A 13,478-nucleotide genomic window follows, 5' to 3' on the forward strand; every position below is an offset into this window, starting at 1 on the left:
TAAATATATTTCTTATCTTTTCAATTCTACATATGGAAACTTAGCTTCTTTTCTCCTTTTTTTCCTCTGGTGAAGACTCTCCTTTTAATTGGTTTTCTTAATCGAATTCCACCTAGAGTATTGGTAGATACTTTAGCATTTGATTTTGGACATATTTTCCCATTTCTCCTCCTTTATTGAAGTTTTATTGATTACTTATCTGGCATTTTCCCCATAGGGTATATCTTGATACCATCCTGCTATTTCCTTTATGTGAATTCAGGGACAGATGGCTGTGCTTATCAACAGATAGTGTTACTTCTTAGTCTGATAAGTATTCCAAATAATGTAAGCTCATTTGGCCAAAGAAAACCTGTCATGCTTGCTTGAGATCAACTTTATATAAGGGATATGACCAAAAAAAAAAAGGTAGCCATGTTACATATTACAAAATATCCATATACTTTGATGTCAGCATGAGTATTTCATGTAAATATTTGTACAATCATTTTTGCTTTGAGGAAATTATTTATATAGTAATTGAATTATTAGAATTAATATAATGTTACAATATTTTCTGCACTAAAGTGTTTAACATATTGTGCATATATACACATGCATACATATGTTATTACAAATTAAGAGGCTTTCCTTTGAAATTTAAAACCACTTTCAAACATTTTCCACATACTTTTAAATTTATACTTTACAAATTTGAATTTGTTATACAAATTTTTCTTAAAAATAGAATTTTAAAGTTCATGAAGCACAAGGAAAATGCTTTTATATCTTCTTTTTATCCCAGTATAGGATGAATCTCTAGAATGGTGTAGCTCATAGATATAGTTTGAATACACCAGGAGTACTTACCATATTCTGGAGACTCGGTAAATATTAACTCATGAATATTGTCAGTTGGAATCTGTAGTCTGTGTGATTTTTGCAAAAGGCACATTCAGGTGTTCTTTCTTTACCAAGTTCCTCTTACTTTTATACTATTTTGACAAATGTAGTTGGTTGAACCTGTAGCCTAGTGCCTTTTCAAAAGCAGTTAATGGTAAAGGGAAAATGGGTTTTGCTAGAGTTTGCTATTATAGCGTTACTTCCTTGACCAGCAGTATCAGCGGCAGCATCTGAGAGTTCCTTTGAAATGCAGAACTTCAGGATATATAACCCAGCCTTACAGAACCCAGAGTTTCATTTTAACAATGTCCCAGGTGATTCACCTGCATATTAAAGTTTGAGAACCACTGTGCCTAAAAGACTTCAGAATTGAAGAGATGGCTGAGAGAGAAAACAGGTGGCGATAAAAAAAAAGTAGTTTTAAGAGGCAATTGGAGGCCTTTCATGATAGAAACAAAATTCCCAGTACTTCGCTAATCCCTAAGGGCATCATTATAATTCCAAACAATACATTTTAAAATAGTTTTATTAAGGTATAATTATTGTACGAAAATCGGCACAAAATCAATGTATACAGTTTGATTAGTTTGGACATATGCATACACCTGTGAAACTGTCACCACATCCTTCACCTCCAAAGTTTTCCTTGTCCTCCCCTGCCCTCCCCCCGCTTTTGTAGTAAGAACACTTGACTCAAGATTTATGTTCTTAACTAGGTGGGGCTATGCATATGGGTGCCCTGGAAGCCGAGGTGCTGGACGGTTGCATGTACCCGGGTTGCGCCCCCGCGCTAGGATCCTTACCCCTATCCGCTGGCAGCCAAAGCCAAGGGCACGGCTGGGCGGGGCCGCTGGCGGCACCCAAACCGGCGCGACCCTCCCACTTCCTCTGCACAGCCTCGTGGTCTTTCCGGGGCTACGGTGAGCTGAGGGCCGCCGAGTGTTTCCACATCTCCCAGCGGGCACGGTCAGCTGCCGAAGGTGAGGCCCCGCCTCGCCCTGCAGTCAGCAGCCTCGATGGGCCCTTGCAGGTGAACACGCGCCACGACATCGCGGTGCAGCCCTCGCTGGGACAGTGCATGGGGCTGTGCAGACCCGCGCCCCCCTGCCCCTGTGATTCCGGACCTGAGGGTGCGGGTGCAGGTGGCTCGGCCTCCCCCGCAGGGCACCCAGGTTGGGGGCCTCCCCGAGCAGGGCATCCCCCCAGGGCGGTGCCCCGGGACGCGTGCGCTTCCCGCGCTATCCCGAGTCCTTGCCTCCCGCCGCAACACCTTTCTTGAAGGGGCCGAGAGGGCGAGCGGAGCTGGGGGCGCCGGAGGGAGAGGGAGGGCCACCATCTCTGACACCCCGAGGCAGGAGAGGTGTCGCCGAGGAAGGCGCCCCAGTGGCCGTGGTCCCTGGAGGAGGACACGGCCCGGGCCATGGTGCGGGTGATCTGGGAGCCGCGGGAGGCCTGGGGAGGCGTTCTCCCAGGAGCCCGAAGCAGCCGCCGCCGGTGGCGAGGCCCCAGACGGCCGTGACCGTGACCGAGGCGAGCCGGCCGCTGCGGGAACAGGTGGTGGCTAGAGCCCGGAGCCAGCGAGGAGCGCGGCGGGCGTTTCCAGTTCTTAGAGCAGGAAAAAGGCTGTGATTACTGCAAGGATGGGAAAGTGCAGGTGCCAGGTGTGTACACCGCGCTCACGAGGTTTACTTCAAGCAGTTTTGTAGAACTTGTCCGAAGTCATCTAACCCTTACCGAGTGGAGGATGTCACCTGTGAAAGTTCTAAACAGTCTAGACGCTCTTGCCCAGTAAAACTTTGCCAATTCCACCCTAAAAGGCTCCATCCTCACGATTGGTGCAGGAGATGCACAGGAAACGCCTGTCCTCCACAGCACCTTCAGCCTCAGATACGTAGTTCACATGAACATAAAAAAGGCCCTGCTGAACCGGTGTTAGTGGCAGACAAGTGAGCTTTTTTTCATGCTCCTCCTTTCTGCTTCTCCCTTCTCAAAATACTTCACAAAAGGCTGTATTTTTGACAAGTATTAAGTTTTGCAAAAGTATTTTAAAAGCATTAAGTATTGCAAAACAATTGACCAAAAAAGTACGTAATACAGTATTGTTGACTATAGACATTACCTTGCATAACTGAAACTTTATACCAACTGAACAACATATGAGTTTGAGTATTTTAGATACCTCATATAAGTGGAATCATTATGCTAAGTGACATAAGCCAGTCACAGAAGGACAAATACTGCATGATTCCAAACAATAGATTTTTGATCGTTATTAACATGATCCTGTATAAAATAGGGACATTTAAGAATAAAATAAATATGCAATATATTTTTAAAACATTTCTAATAAAATATAACATGTGCCAGACATATCTAAAGGTATACATTGACTAGCTGAACAACTTACAAAGAAAATATACTTAATGCTTACATGTAGACACATGCTACAACGTGGCTGACCCTTGAAGACATGCTAAGTGAAATAAGCAAGTCACAATAGGACAAACATTGTATAATTCTTCTTACCTAGAGGAATCAAATTCATAGAAATGGAAAGCAGAATGGTGGTTGCCAGGGGTGAGGGGAAGAGAAAAATGGGGAGTAAGTGTTTAATGGGTATGGAGTTTGGATTTGGGATGATGGAAAAGTTCTGGAGATACATGATTGTGTTGGGTGTACAATAGTATGAAGGTGCTTAGTGCCACTCAACTGTACACTTAAAAATAGTTAAAAAGGTAATTTTTATATTAAGTATATTTTACCACAATAAAATTTCGAATATATATATATATATCTATCTAATTTTCAATCATAACATACAGAAAAAGACTGTGTGTATGTTCCAAAAAGGATGGCAGGATTGACAGATGTGTGTTTAAATCAAAATCATTTGGACAATTCCATGGGGAAAAAAGCTCTTTTAATTGAATAAATAGGAGTTGTTAGAGCATTTAACCTGCGAATATAAATTGTTACACTTCAAAGTAGAAGTTGGTACAATATTCAAATGAAAGAAGCTTAAACCAAGAATCCAGTGCAATGCATTTAATCCTTACTGTGATACTGTCTCTGGATGTCTTCCATATTTTGAAAAATAAATATTGAATACTAAAAATACTTCCTGAGAATAAGGGAAATACATGTATATTTAGTGGAGAAAAGATCCTTGTGGGTTCTCAATAAATATTAACAAAATGTTTATATATTATAATCATATTAAAGCCTAATATATGCTTATTGACTGGAACATTCCCATACAAACTTTTTTCTTATGTAATAGAGAACTGATTTACTTCCAAACTGGAGAGTTCATAAATATTTTAATTTTCATGATCCAGAATTTTCCTCAGCTGCCACAATGAAATTCTTTTTCTTCTGCCAGTATGCTTCAGTGGTTAAATATGCAAGACAAAGCTTTGTCATAATTTAAAAATATTACTCTAACTGATGAACTCAGTGAAATTTCACTAAAATTATGAACTGTGGCATATCTCATCTTCTGATTAGAGATGATGAAATGTGTTTTGTAGTCACAGAAATTTAAATAAAAGAAACCACATAATCAAAATCACTGTTTTTAATGAATACATTTTGTTTATATGAATACATGATTTTTTAGATTTTGTAAACATTTAACATTTAACACATGTGGTTTCATAAGACATTTATTAGCTGCCAGAATGTGTTTGGCCCTCCTGGTTTTCTTCAGATATTTATAACTTCACCTTAAATGTTTTGAATTATGTAGGGGAAATATTAATGGAAGAACTTCAACTTTGGTTTGAAGCTTGACTTGTATTTTATAGTGCAGTTAAGTTCTAGAATATTTAGCTTTAAAAAATGTCCTTTGAAGTGTACTGGAACGAATGTCTTTGGTAAAAACACCTGAGAAGTTCACCAAGATTTTTACAGAGGTGATTGCACCATTTTGCTTTCATATATCTTTATAGTGATGGACTTTAAAAATTAATTTTCATTTTTCAAAGGACAGTGGTGTTTAGTGTTCTGTGGAAAGTGCAATGATTGACATTTTAACTGATAAAACATCCAGGTAATGAAAGAAATGGTTTGAACTTTTCTCCTAAAGCCAAATTTCAACATTTATTCAATCCAAAGTTATTTTGTCTCTAAATCTTCTTTACATTTTTGCAGTTGAGTGACACAGGCACAGATGTGAAGAGTCTGTGGAAGGGTTTGGTGATGCTTGGGTGACTTTGACTTTCCATTTCCACACTCACTGGTCTTATAGCTATTTCACACCATTGCATATAACAATAAGATTGTTATCTGCATGGACTTGCTTCCTTTGTGAATTAATATATAATTTATTGCCCCAATAGGGCAATATTGAATTTATTGCCCAAACAGAGTCACTTGAGAGGAAAGAGAGGAGAGGTATTATTATCCTTGGACAACAGGTGTAAACTGGGACAATCCTGGGCCAACCCAGATGGAAGATTTTCTATTCCAAGGATGTGTGCCTTTAGGAATTGAGGGTACCCGTGGTGGGGGAGGTGGAAGGATTCCTTGACCAAGTTCACAACCAAGAATTTGCAACTTATAAGCACATTTCAGAGGTCAAGTATATATTTCAAATCTTGTCTATTTCTACATCCTACCAACTGACTTAGAAGAGCTGGGAGGTGGCTTGGCAGGTGGCAAAGTTCACAGAGGACCAAAGACCTAGATCAGAGGATTTCCTGGATGCCCAGGGAGACAGTCACAGCTAGGTCATAGGTTCTTAAGACTGTCACAAAACAGAAGAGGCTCTCCTTGGAGCATTAACTTTTTATCAATAACAGTATCTTATCAACTCTGTAGCCAGAGCTGTGAAAAGGAAAACATCCAGAAGCAATAGATTTCCAGCTAAGTACTATGTGGGTGAACAGCATCTCCTTGTCATGTTGATTCACCATTAGGTGATGTGCAACAGTTTTTCATTATTATTTGATAGTTAACTTGCTTGTTTTTATTTTTTGGGAAATATATTTAAGGGGAAAATAATATTTGCTTGTAAAGAAAAATATCTTTCATTATATATCCATTATATGACTGTCTAAACAAGCATAGCTCTAAGATCTATATGTTTAATTTACATGTAGAGAAAATTTAAGTCGCCCTGTCACTTGCAAAGTGCACTTCAGTGTTTTAAGAGTTGACAACGTTAGTGATGAAATATCTGGTCATGAAACCAGGCATCCATTTTTATAGAAATTTGAAGATCCTTTGATTATTAAGATATAGTGGGCTTATTCAATATGCTGATAAAATTGCTCACATTATTTAAAACTGAAAATAATGGTTCAGAGCAAGCATACAGTGAAGCAGTCTTTTAAATTTTGAGACAGAGTTCCAGGTGCAGGGAGGCTTCAAAGTATAAGCTTTGGTGTCAAACAACTCAAAGCCTGGATATTCCATTTACTAAAATTTACCATAGGTGAGTTGCTTAGTGCTAAAGTTTCAAAAAGAAAATCTTTTGGGGATAATTATGCTTGCTGTGTAGGGTATTTGTGAAAACAAATGGTAATGTACGCAAAATACTTGACACATACTTGGAGCTCAGTGGGAACACATCTATTATTACTTTTATTAAAGATAATAGAATTGTGATGTTAGGGAGCTTGTCAAAACTTTAGGTGTTTTCTGACCAAGAATTATTTTGTCCTCCCATCTGTTATGAAAATGTGTCTGCATTAAGAGGAATACCTGGAAATACGTTTTAAATTAATTATACTAATTTATCCCCCAAACTAAGATAGGCTGATACTATGATTCTTATTTCAGGAAAAGAAAATTTAAACACATAAAAGCTAATTTCTTGAAAGCACAAATCAAGTTGTTAGAACTTCTGGTGTATGGCCCAGTCCGCTGAAACTTTTGTTTTTTCCTCACTAACTTGGTGAAAAAGCTGGGAAAGGTGCTTAGGAAGCTTACCCCAAATCCCGACTTTCTCTAGAAGTCGTGCTTTGTGATAAATGTAGGAACTTAAGTATTTTTCAACTTTTTAGTTGTGTATTAAGAAGGGGAAACAAAGCAAAGTTCAAAATATCTAATTTACCTGCAATGCAAAGTGGCTAGGGATTTTTTTTTTTTTTTTTTTTTGAGAAACAAACTAGCATAATAGAATGAATTCTAAGGTGCTGACCTCAAGCTCTTCAGGTGTCTAGAATTAATTTAAATACCATCCTTTCAAATTTTTTTTAACCATCTTGGTGGGTGAATCTTTTTCATCTTGGCAGGTGAATTGGTTACTCTCTGAAAAGCTGTAGAGTTTCACCCTGTGTCATTAAATGCAGTGAAGATGGCCAACCAGGGTGGAATGTGCCAGGCTTGGAGACAGAAGAGTGTAGAAGGGCAATGCCTCACACAGCACATGGAACACTTTGTGAGGCTGGAAAAAGTAAAACTACTCTGATGATCAGGAAACATTCTTTACGAAGTGGAGTGACAGTTCTGACTGCCTAAGTGGATTGGCTAACATAGAGTCAATGTTTCCCTGCTTGCTTCCCCTTCGTTTCTCCTTACCAGTTTTCTTTTCGTGCATAACAGCAAATCATCTCAGGTGTGGCTTTGAGTCTGGTTTCTGTGGCTGGGAGCCACTTCTCACAGAAGAAGATTCACACTGGGAATTCGTGAAAAGGTTGACGAGTGTAGACCGCCACCTTCCTGATGCTGAGAACACAACAAACACAAATCATGGTAGGACATTTTCCTAATTTTTTTTTTTTCTTCTCCCCCAAAATTGTTGTCTTTCTTTCCTGTTGTGGAATGATGATACTATGTATTTTCACTTCTATATATAGACTTTATAAATGGAACTCTGGTTTGTCTTGCTTTAAATTGTCCTGATCAACTTAATAATTTGTGCTTAATTGAGTTTCCTGAAAGGAGCATTGTTTTAATAACAAAACTTTTTGTTACACTTTTTAAAAGGTTGGATTGAAGGCATGAAGCGGGGAAAAGTCTTCTGGTAATTTTCTCTAGTTGTCATGAATCATGTACAGTAGGGTTGTCTTTTTAGAGCAATCCAAATTTCATAAAACAGAAGGAAAAATAGTTTAATCCTTTTTCTAAGAACAGAGAACAGAGAGTTAGCACTATCTTTAAAATAAATCTACAAATACTTGAATGCAATGTAATCACTCTTATGGCTTCTTTGTAATAAACAATCTTACTTCTTCCCCATATATACTTTTCTTTTTTTTTTTTCTCATTTGTATATTTATTCTTTTTTTTTTTTAAACATCTGTATTGGAGTATAATTGCTTTACAATGGTGTGTTAGTTTCTGCTTTATAACAAAGTGAATCAGTTATGCATATACATATGTTCCCATATCTCTTCCCTCTTGCATCTCCCTCCCTCCCACCCTCCCTATCCCACCTCTCTAGGTGGTCACAAAGCACCGAGCTGACCTCCCTGTGCTATGCGGCTGCTTCCCACTAGCCATCTATTTTACGTTTGGTAGTGTATATATGTCTATGCCACTCTCTCACTTTGTCACAGCTTACCCTTCCCCCTCCCCATATTCTCAAGTCCATTCTCTAGTAGGTCTGTGTCTTTATTCCCGTCTTGCCCCTACATTCTTCAGGACCTTTTTTTTCTTAGATTCCATATATATGTGTTAGCATACGGTATTTGTTTTTCTCTTTCTGACTTACTTCACTCTGTATGACAGATTCTAGGTCCATCCACCTCATTACAAATAACTCAATTTCGTTTCTTTTTATGGCTGAGTAATATTCCATTGTATGTATGTGCCACATCTTCTTTATCCATTCATCTGTTCCCACTACTGGGCATATACCCTGAGAAAACCATATTTCAAAAAGAGTCATGTACCAAAATGTTCATTGCAGCTCTATGTACAATAGCCAGGACATGGAAGCAACCTAAGTGCCCATGTATACTTTTAATCAGCAGTACAATTTTTACATATCCCCTTAAAATAGAGCAACCATAACTACATATGGCATTCCAATAAAGCTTTGTGAAGCTCCAAGGAAAACAGAAGGGTTTTGTTTGGATAACATTACAAAGGTACATTAGTATCATATTAACTTAATAATAAGACAACTGTACTGTAGATCCTCTTTAAGCTTGTATAACCCCACTGGACATTATTATATTTGTTTCTCCTTTGAGATTTCCAAAGAAGTATGTGAAAACTAACAGTGTTGACTGTGTCTTTAGCCACTGGAAATTGGGGTTAGTTGGGGAGGATGTTAGGGGATGGGAGGAAGACTTTGGCTATCCATCCATTATCTAAAACTATAAATGCAGCTTATTATTTAACAGTGGAGTGAGATCTTAATATTTGCTTTTGTGCCAATGAGCCTTATTTTTCCCTTAAGATTCTGTGACAGATTGGATTAAATTTAAAGTTTATGATAGGAAGGAGACTATTAATTATTAGAACTATATGTATTAATAGTACATTTCCTCCAAGCTCATATAATGTTTTTTTTTTTCCTTTCTCAAACCAGTTATTGAGTATATATCATATTACTAGAGTTGGGTGTACACAGGTGGAAGGATATTTGGGTTGTTTCTAAATTTTGGTGATTATGAATATTCTATAAGATTTGCCTACAGGTTTTGTCTGGATATAAGTTTTCATTTAACTTGAGCACTCTTTCCAATTCCTATGCATAATTAACATTTCCACTCTGGTTAGTGAAAAGACCTTACTATTGCTGGCCCTTTGTGACCTTGGGACAATGTTTCAGCTGCCCCTTTTAGAAGCTTTTCCTCCAGCCTCAGGTAGTTTCCTTATATCCATATCCTGGTCAGTACTCAGGTGGAAATTTGGGGGGAACTCTCTGGAGATCTCTGGAGCTCTCTCTCTTTGCAGCTCTCCCCTCCTTGAACTCTGCTTTATGAACTATAGCCACTTGAGTCTCCCCGAGGTGCTATCTTTTCAACTTGAGGAGACCACCACACTCCTCCTGGCTTCCGCCTCCCTGAATGGCAGCTGGAAACGCGGTTTAGGCAGTAAGCTGGGGAAATTGTATGGCTTAGTTCATTTGTTTCACCTCTCAGAGATCATTATCCTGTGGTTCTACATTCCCATTGCCCTACATTTGAAAACTATTATTTAGTATATATTGTTTTGATTTCTTTGCTACTGTTAGACAGAAGACTAAATCTGGTCCCTGATACTCAACCTTGCCTGGAAACAGAAAAAGCCTAATTCTTTTTGTTTTTTTGCTTTATTTCTTTTGTCTGGATATGCCATTATATATCTAGCCATAATCTTATTGAGTGACAATATTATGACAGTGCTGCAAAATCCGTACTTATATGCATTTTCTTATATGGGGAACTTTTATTCTATGCAGTAAATGACTAAAAGTGAGACTCCTATTTTTTTACCAAAAGATATGTACTTTCCCCTCAAATTTTAATACTTAAAATTCCAGCAGCAAAAAAGAGTGCTTTTTTTCTATTTGCCTACCATCAATAGACATTATATTCTCTTAATTTTTAAAAAACTATGGGTATAAAATGATTTTTTGTGTGTAACCTTGATTTGTCTTTCACTGAAAAATGATTTTTCAGATGTTTCTAATTTTTCAATTTATTTAGATCTTTAATTTCTCTAAATATTTGAAGCTTTCAGTGCATAGACTTAAAAATATTTTGCTAGTATTTTCTTAGGTTTTTAATATTTTTGCAGCTACTGTGTCACCTTTTAAAACCTTATTTTTTTTGGTTGCTGTATATATAAGTGCAATTATATTTTTAAATACTGACCTTGTATTCAGTGACCTTGTTAATTTTTTTTATTATAGTTAAGAATTTATAAATGTTTCAAATTTTCTGGGTTCATAATTACTTTGTCTTCAAATAATGGCAATTTTACTTCCTTCTTTCTAAATCTTAAGCCTTCTGTTTTTTTTCTAGTTTTATCGCCCTAGATAGGACTTCGGAAAAATGTTAAATAGAGCTTGTGATAGCTGCTGTACTTGTCTTGTTCCTATTTAGGGGAAAAGCTGTCAGTAATTCAGCCTTGAATGCTGTAGATCCTAAAAGATTGTTTTGTTTCAGATAAGGATGTTTCCAAGCATAGCACAAGGAGATCAGCTCAGTGCTTTGTGTCCACCTAGAGGGGTGGGATAGGGAGGCTGGGAGGGAGATGCAAGAGGGAGGAGATGTGGGCATATATGTATAGCTGATTCACTTTGTTATACAGCAGAAACTAACACACCATTGTAAAGCAATTATACTCCAATAAAGATGCTAAAAGAAAAAAAAAGATGTTTCCTTCTATTCATAGTGTGTTAAGTTTATATATATACACACACACACACACGTATGTTAAAACTTGTCACATGCTTTTTTCAGCATATGTTGTGATAATCATATGATCATGATATTATCCTTTTTGTTTCTAATAAAATGAATGATTTTTCAAATATTAAACCATCCTTGCATTCCTGATCCAAACCTCCTTTCGTTGGTTTTATTTATGATTTCTTTCTTCCTTCTTAATGGTAATATTTGTGATATTTTTACCTAAATTCATTATAAAGTCATTATAAATGTTCTCACAGCATGTAAGGAGTCCCTTCCGGGCCATTGTATTAAGGGGGCCCATCCTTTGCAAAAGGTGAGGTTGAGGCTGGCCTGGAAAGCTTAACATGGAGAGACTGACCCCTCCATTCTTTTTTATTTTATTTTTTTTAATTTTTGAACTTTATTTATTTTTTTATACAGCATGTTCTTATTAGTCATCAATTTTATACACATCAGTGTATACATGTCAATCCCAATCGCCCAATTCATCACACCACCAACACCACCCCCCCGCGGCTTTCTCCCCTTGGTGTCCATATGTTTGCTCTCTACATCTGTGACTCAACTTCTGCCCTGCAAACCGGTTCATCTGTACCATTTGTCTAGGTTCTGCATACATGGGTTAATATACGATATTTGTTTTTCTCTTTCTGACTTACTTCACTCTGTATGACAGTCTCTAGATCCATCCACGTCTCAACAAATGGCCCAGTTTCATTCCTTTTTATGGCTGAGTGATATTCCATTGTATATATGTACCACATCTTCTTTATCCATTCATCTGTCGATGGGCATTTAGGTTGCTTCCATGACCTGGCTATTGTAAATAATGCTGCAATGAACATTGGGGTGCATGCGTCTTTTTGAATTATGGTTTTCTCTGGGTATATGCCCAGTAGTGGGATTGCTGGATCATATGGTAATTCTATTTTTAGTTTTTTAAGGAACCTCCATACTGTTCTCCATAGTGACTGTATCAATTTACATTCCCAGCAACAGTGCAAGAGGGTTCCCTTTTCTCCACACCCTCTCCAGCATTTGTTGTTTGTAGATTTTCTGATGATGCCCATTCTAACTGGTGTGAGGTGATACCTCACTGTAGTTTTGATTTGCATTTCTCTAATAATTAGTGATGTTGAGCAGCTTTTCATGTGCTTCTTGGCCATCTGTATGTCTTCTTTGGAGAAATGTCTATTTAGGTCTTCTTGCCATTTTTGGATTAGGTTGTTTGTTTCTTTAATATTGAGCTGCATGAGCTGTTTATATATTTTGGAGATTAATCCTTTGTCCGTTGATTCGTTTGCAAATATTTTCTCCCATACTGAGGGTTGTCTTTTCGTCTTGTTTATGGTTTCCTTTGCTGTGCAAAAGCTTTGAAGTTTCATTAGTTTATTTGTTTATTTTTTTTTTATTTCCATTACTCTAGGAGGTGGATCAAAAAAGATCTTGCTGTGAATTATGTCAAAGAGTGTTCTTCCTATGTTTTCCTCTAAGAGTTTGATGGTGTCTGGTCTTACATTTAGGTCTTTAATCCATTTTGAGTTTATTTTTGTGTATGGTGTTAGGGAGTGTTCTAATTTCATATTTTTACATGTAGCTGTCCAGTTTTCCCAGCACCACTTATTGAAGAGACAGTCTTTTCTCCACTGTATATCTTTGCCTCCTTTGTCATAGATTAGTTGACCATAGGTGCGTGGGTTTATCTCTGGGCTTTCGATCTTGTTCCATTGATCTATGTTTCTGTTTTTGTGCAAGCACCATATTGTCTTGATTACTGTAGCTTTGTAGTATAGTCTGAAGTCAGGGAGTCTGATTCCTCCAGCTCCGTTTTTTTCCCTCAAGACTGCTTTGGTTATGCGGGGTCTTTTGTGTCTCCACACAAATTTTAAGACTTTTTGTTCTAGTTCCGTAAAAAATGCCATTGGTAATTCGATAGGGATTGCACTGAATCTGTAGATTGCTTTCGGTAGTATAGTTATTTTCACAATATTGATTCTTCCAATCCAAGAACATGGCCCATCTCTCCATTTGTTGGTATCATCTTTAGTTTCCTTTATCAGTGTCTTATAGTTTTCTGCATACAGGTCTTTTGTCTCCCTAGGTAGGTTTATTACTAGGTATTTTATTCTTTTTGTTGCAGTGGTAAATGGGAGTGTTTCCTTCATTTCTCTTTCAGATTTTTCATCATTACTGTATAGGAATGCACGTGATTTCTTTGCATTAATTTTGTATCCTGCAACTTTAGCAAATTTATTGATTAGCTCTAGTAGTTTTCTGGTAGCATCTTTAGGATTCTCT

At 37.5% G+C, this 13,478-nt stretch overlaps 1 protein-coding gene across 1 annotated transcript in view; it reads left to right on the forward strand.

The window, feature by feature from the left end:
• Positions 1–13,478, forward strand: part of MALRD1 (MAM and LDL receptor class A domain containing 1) — a 638,500-nt gene that overhangs the window by 105,460 nt on the left and 519,562 nt on the right. Inside the window, exon 11 of the mRNA XM_082385765.1 lies at positions 7,432–7,581. Coding sequence (XP_082241891.1) covers positions 7,432–7,581 — 150 coding nt within the window. The remainder of the gene's footprint in view (positions 1–7,431; positions 7,582–13,478) is intronic.

Source organism: Balaenoptera borealis (assembly GCF_965194805.1).
Source record: "Balaenoptera borealis genome assembly, chromosome: 3".
Taxonomy (NCBI): domain Eukaryota; kingdom Metazoa; phylum Chordata; class Mammalia; order Artiodactyla; family Balaenopteridae; genus Balaenoptera; species Balaenoptera borealis.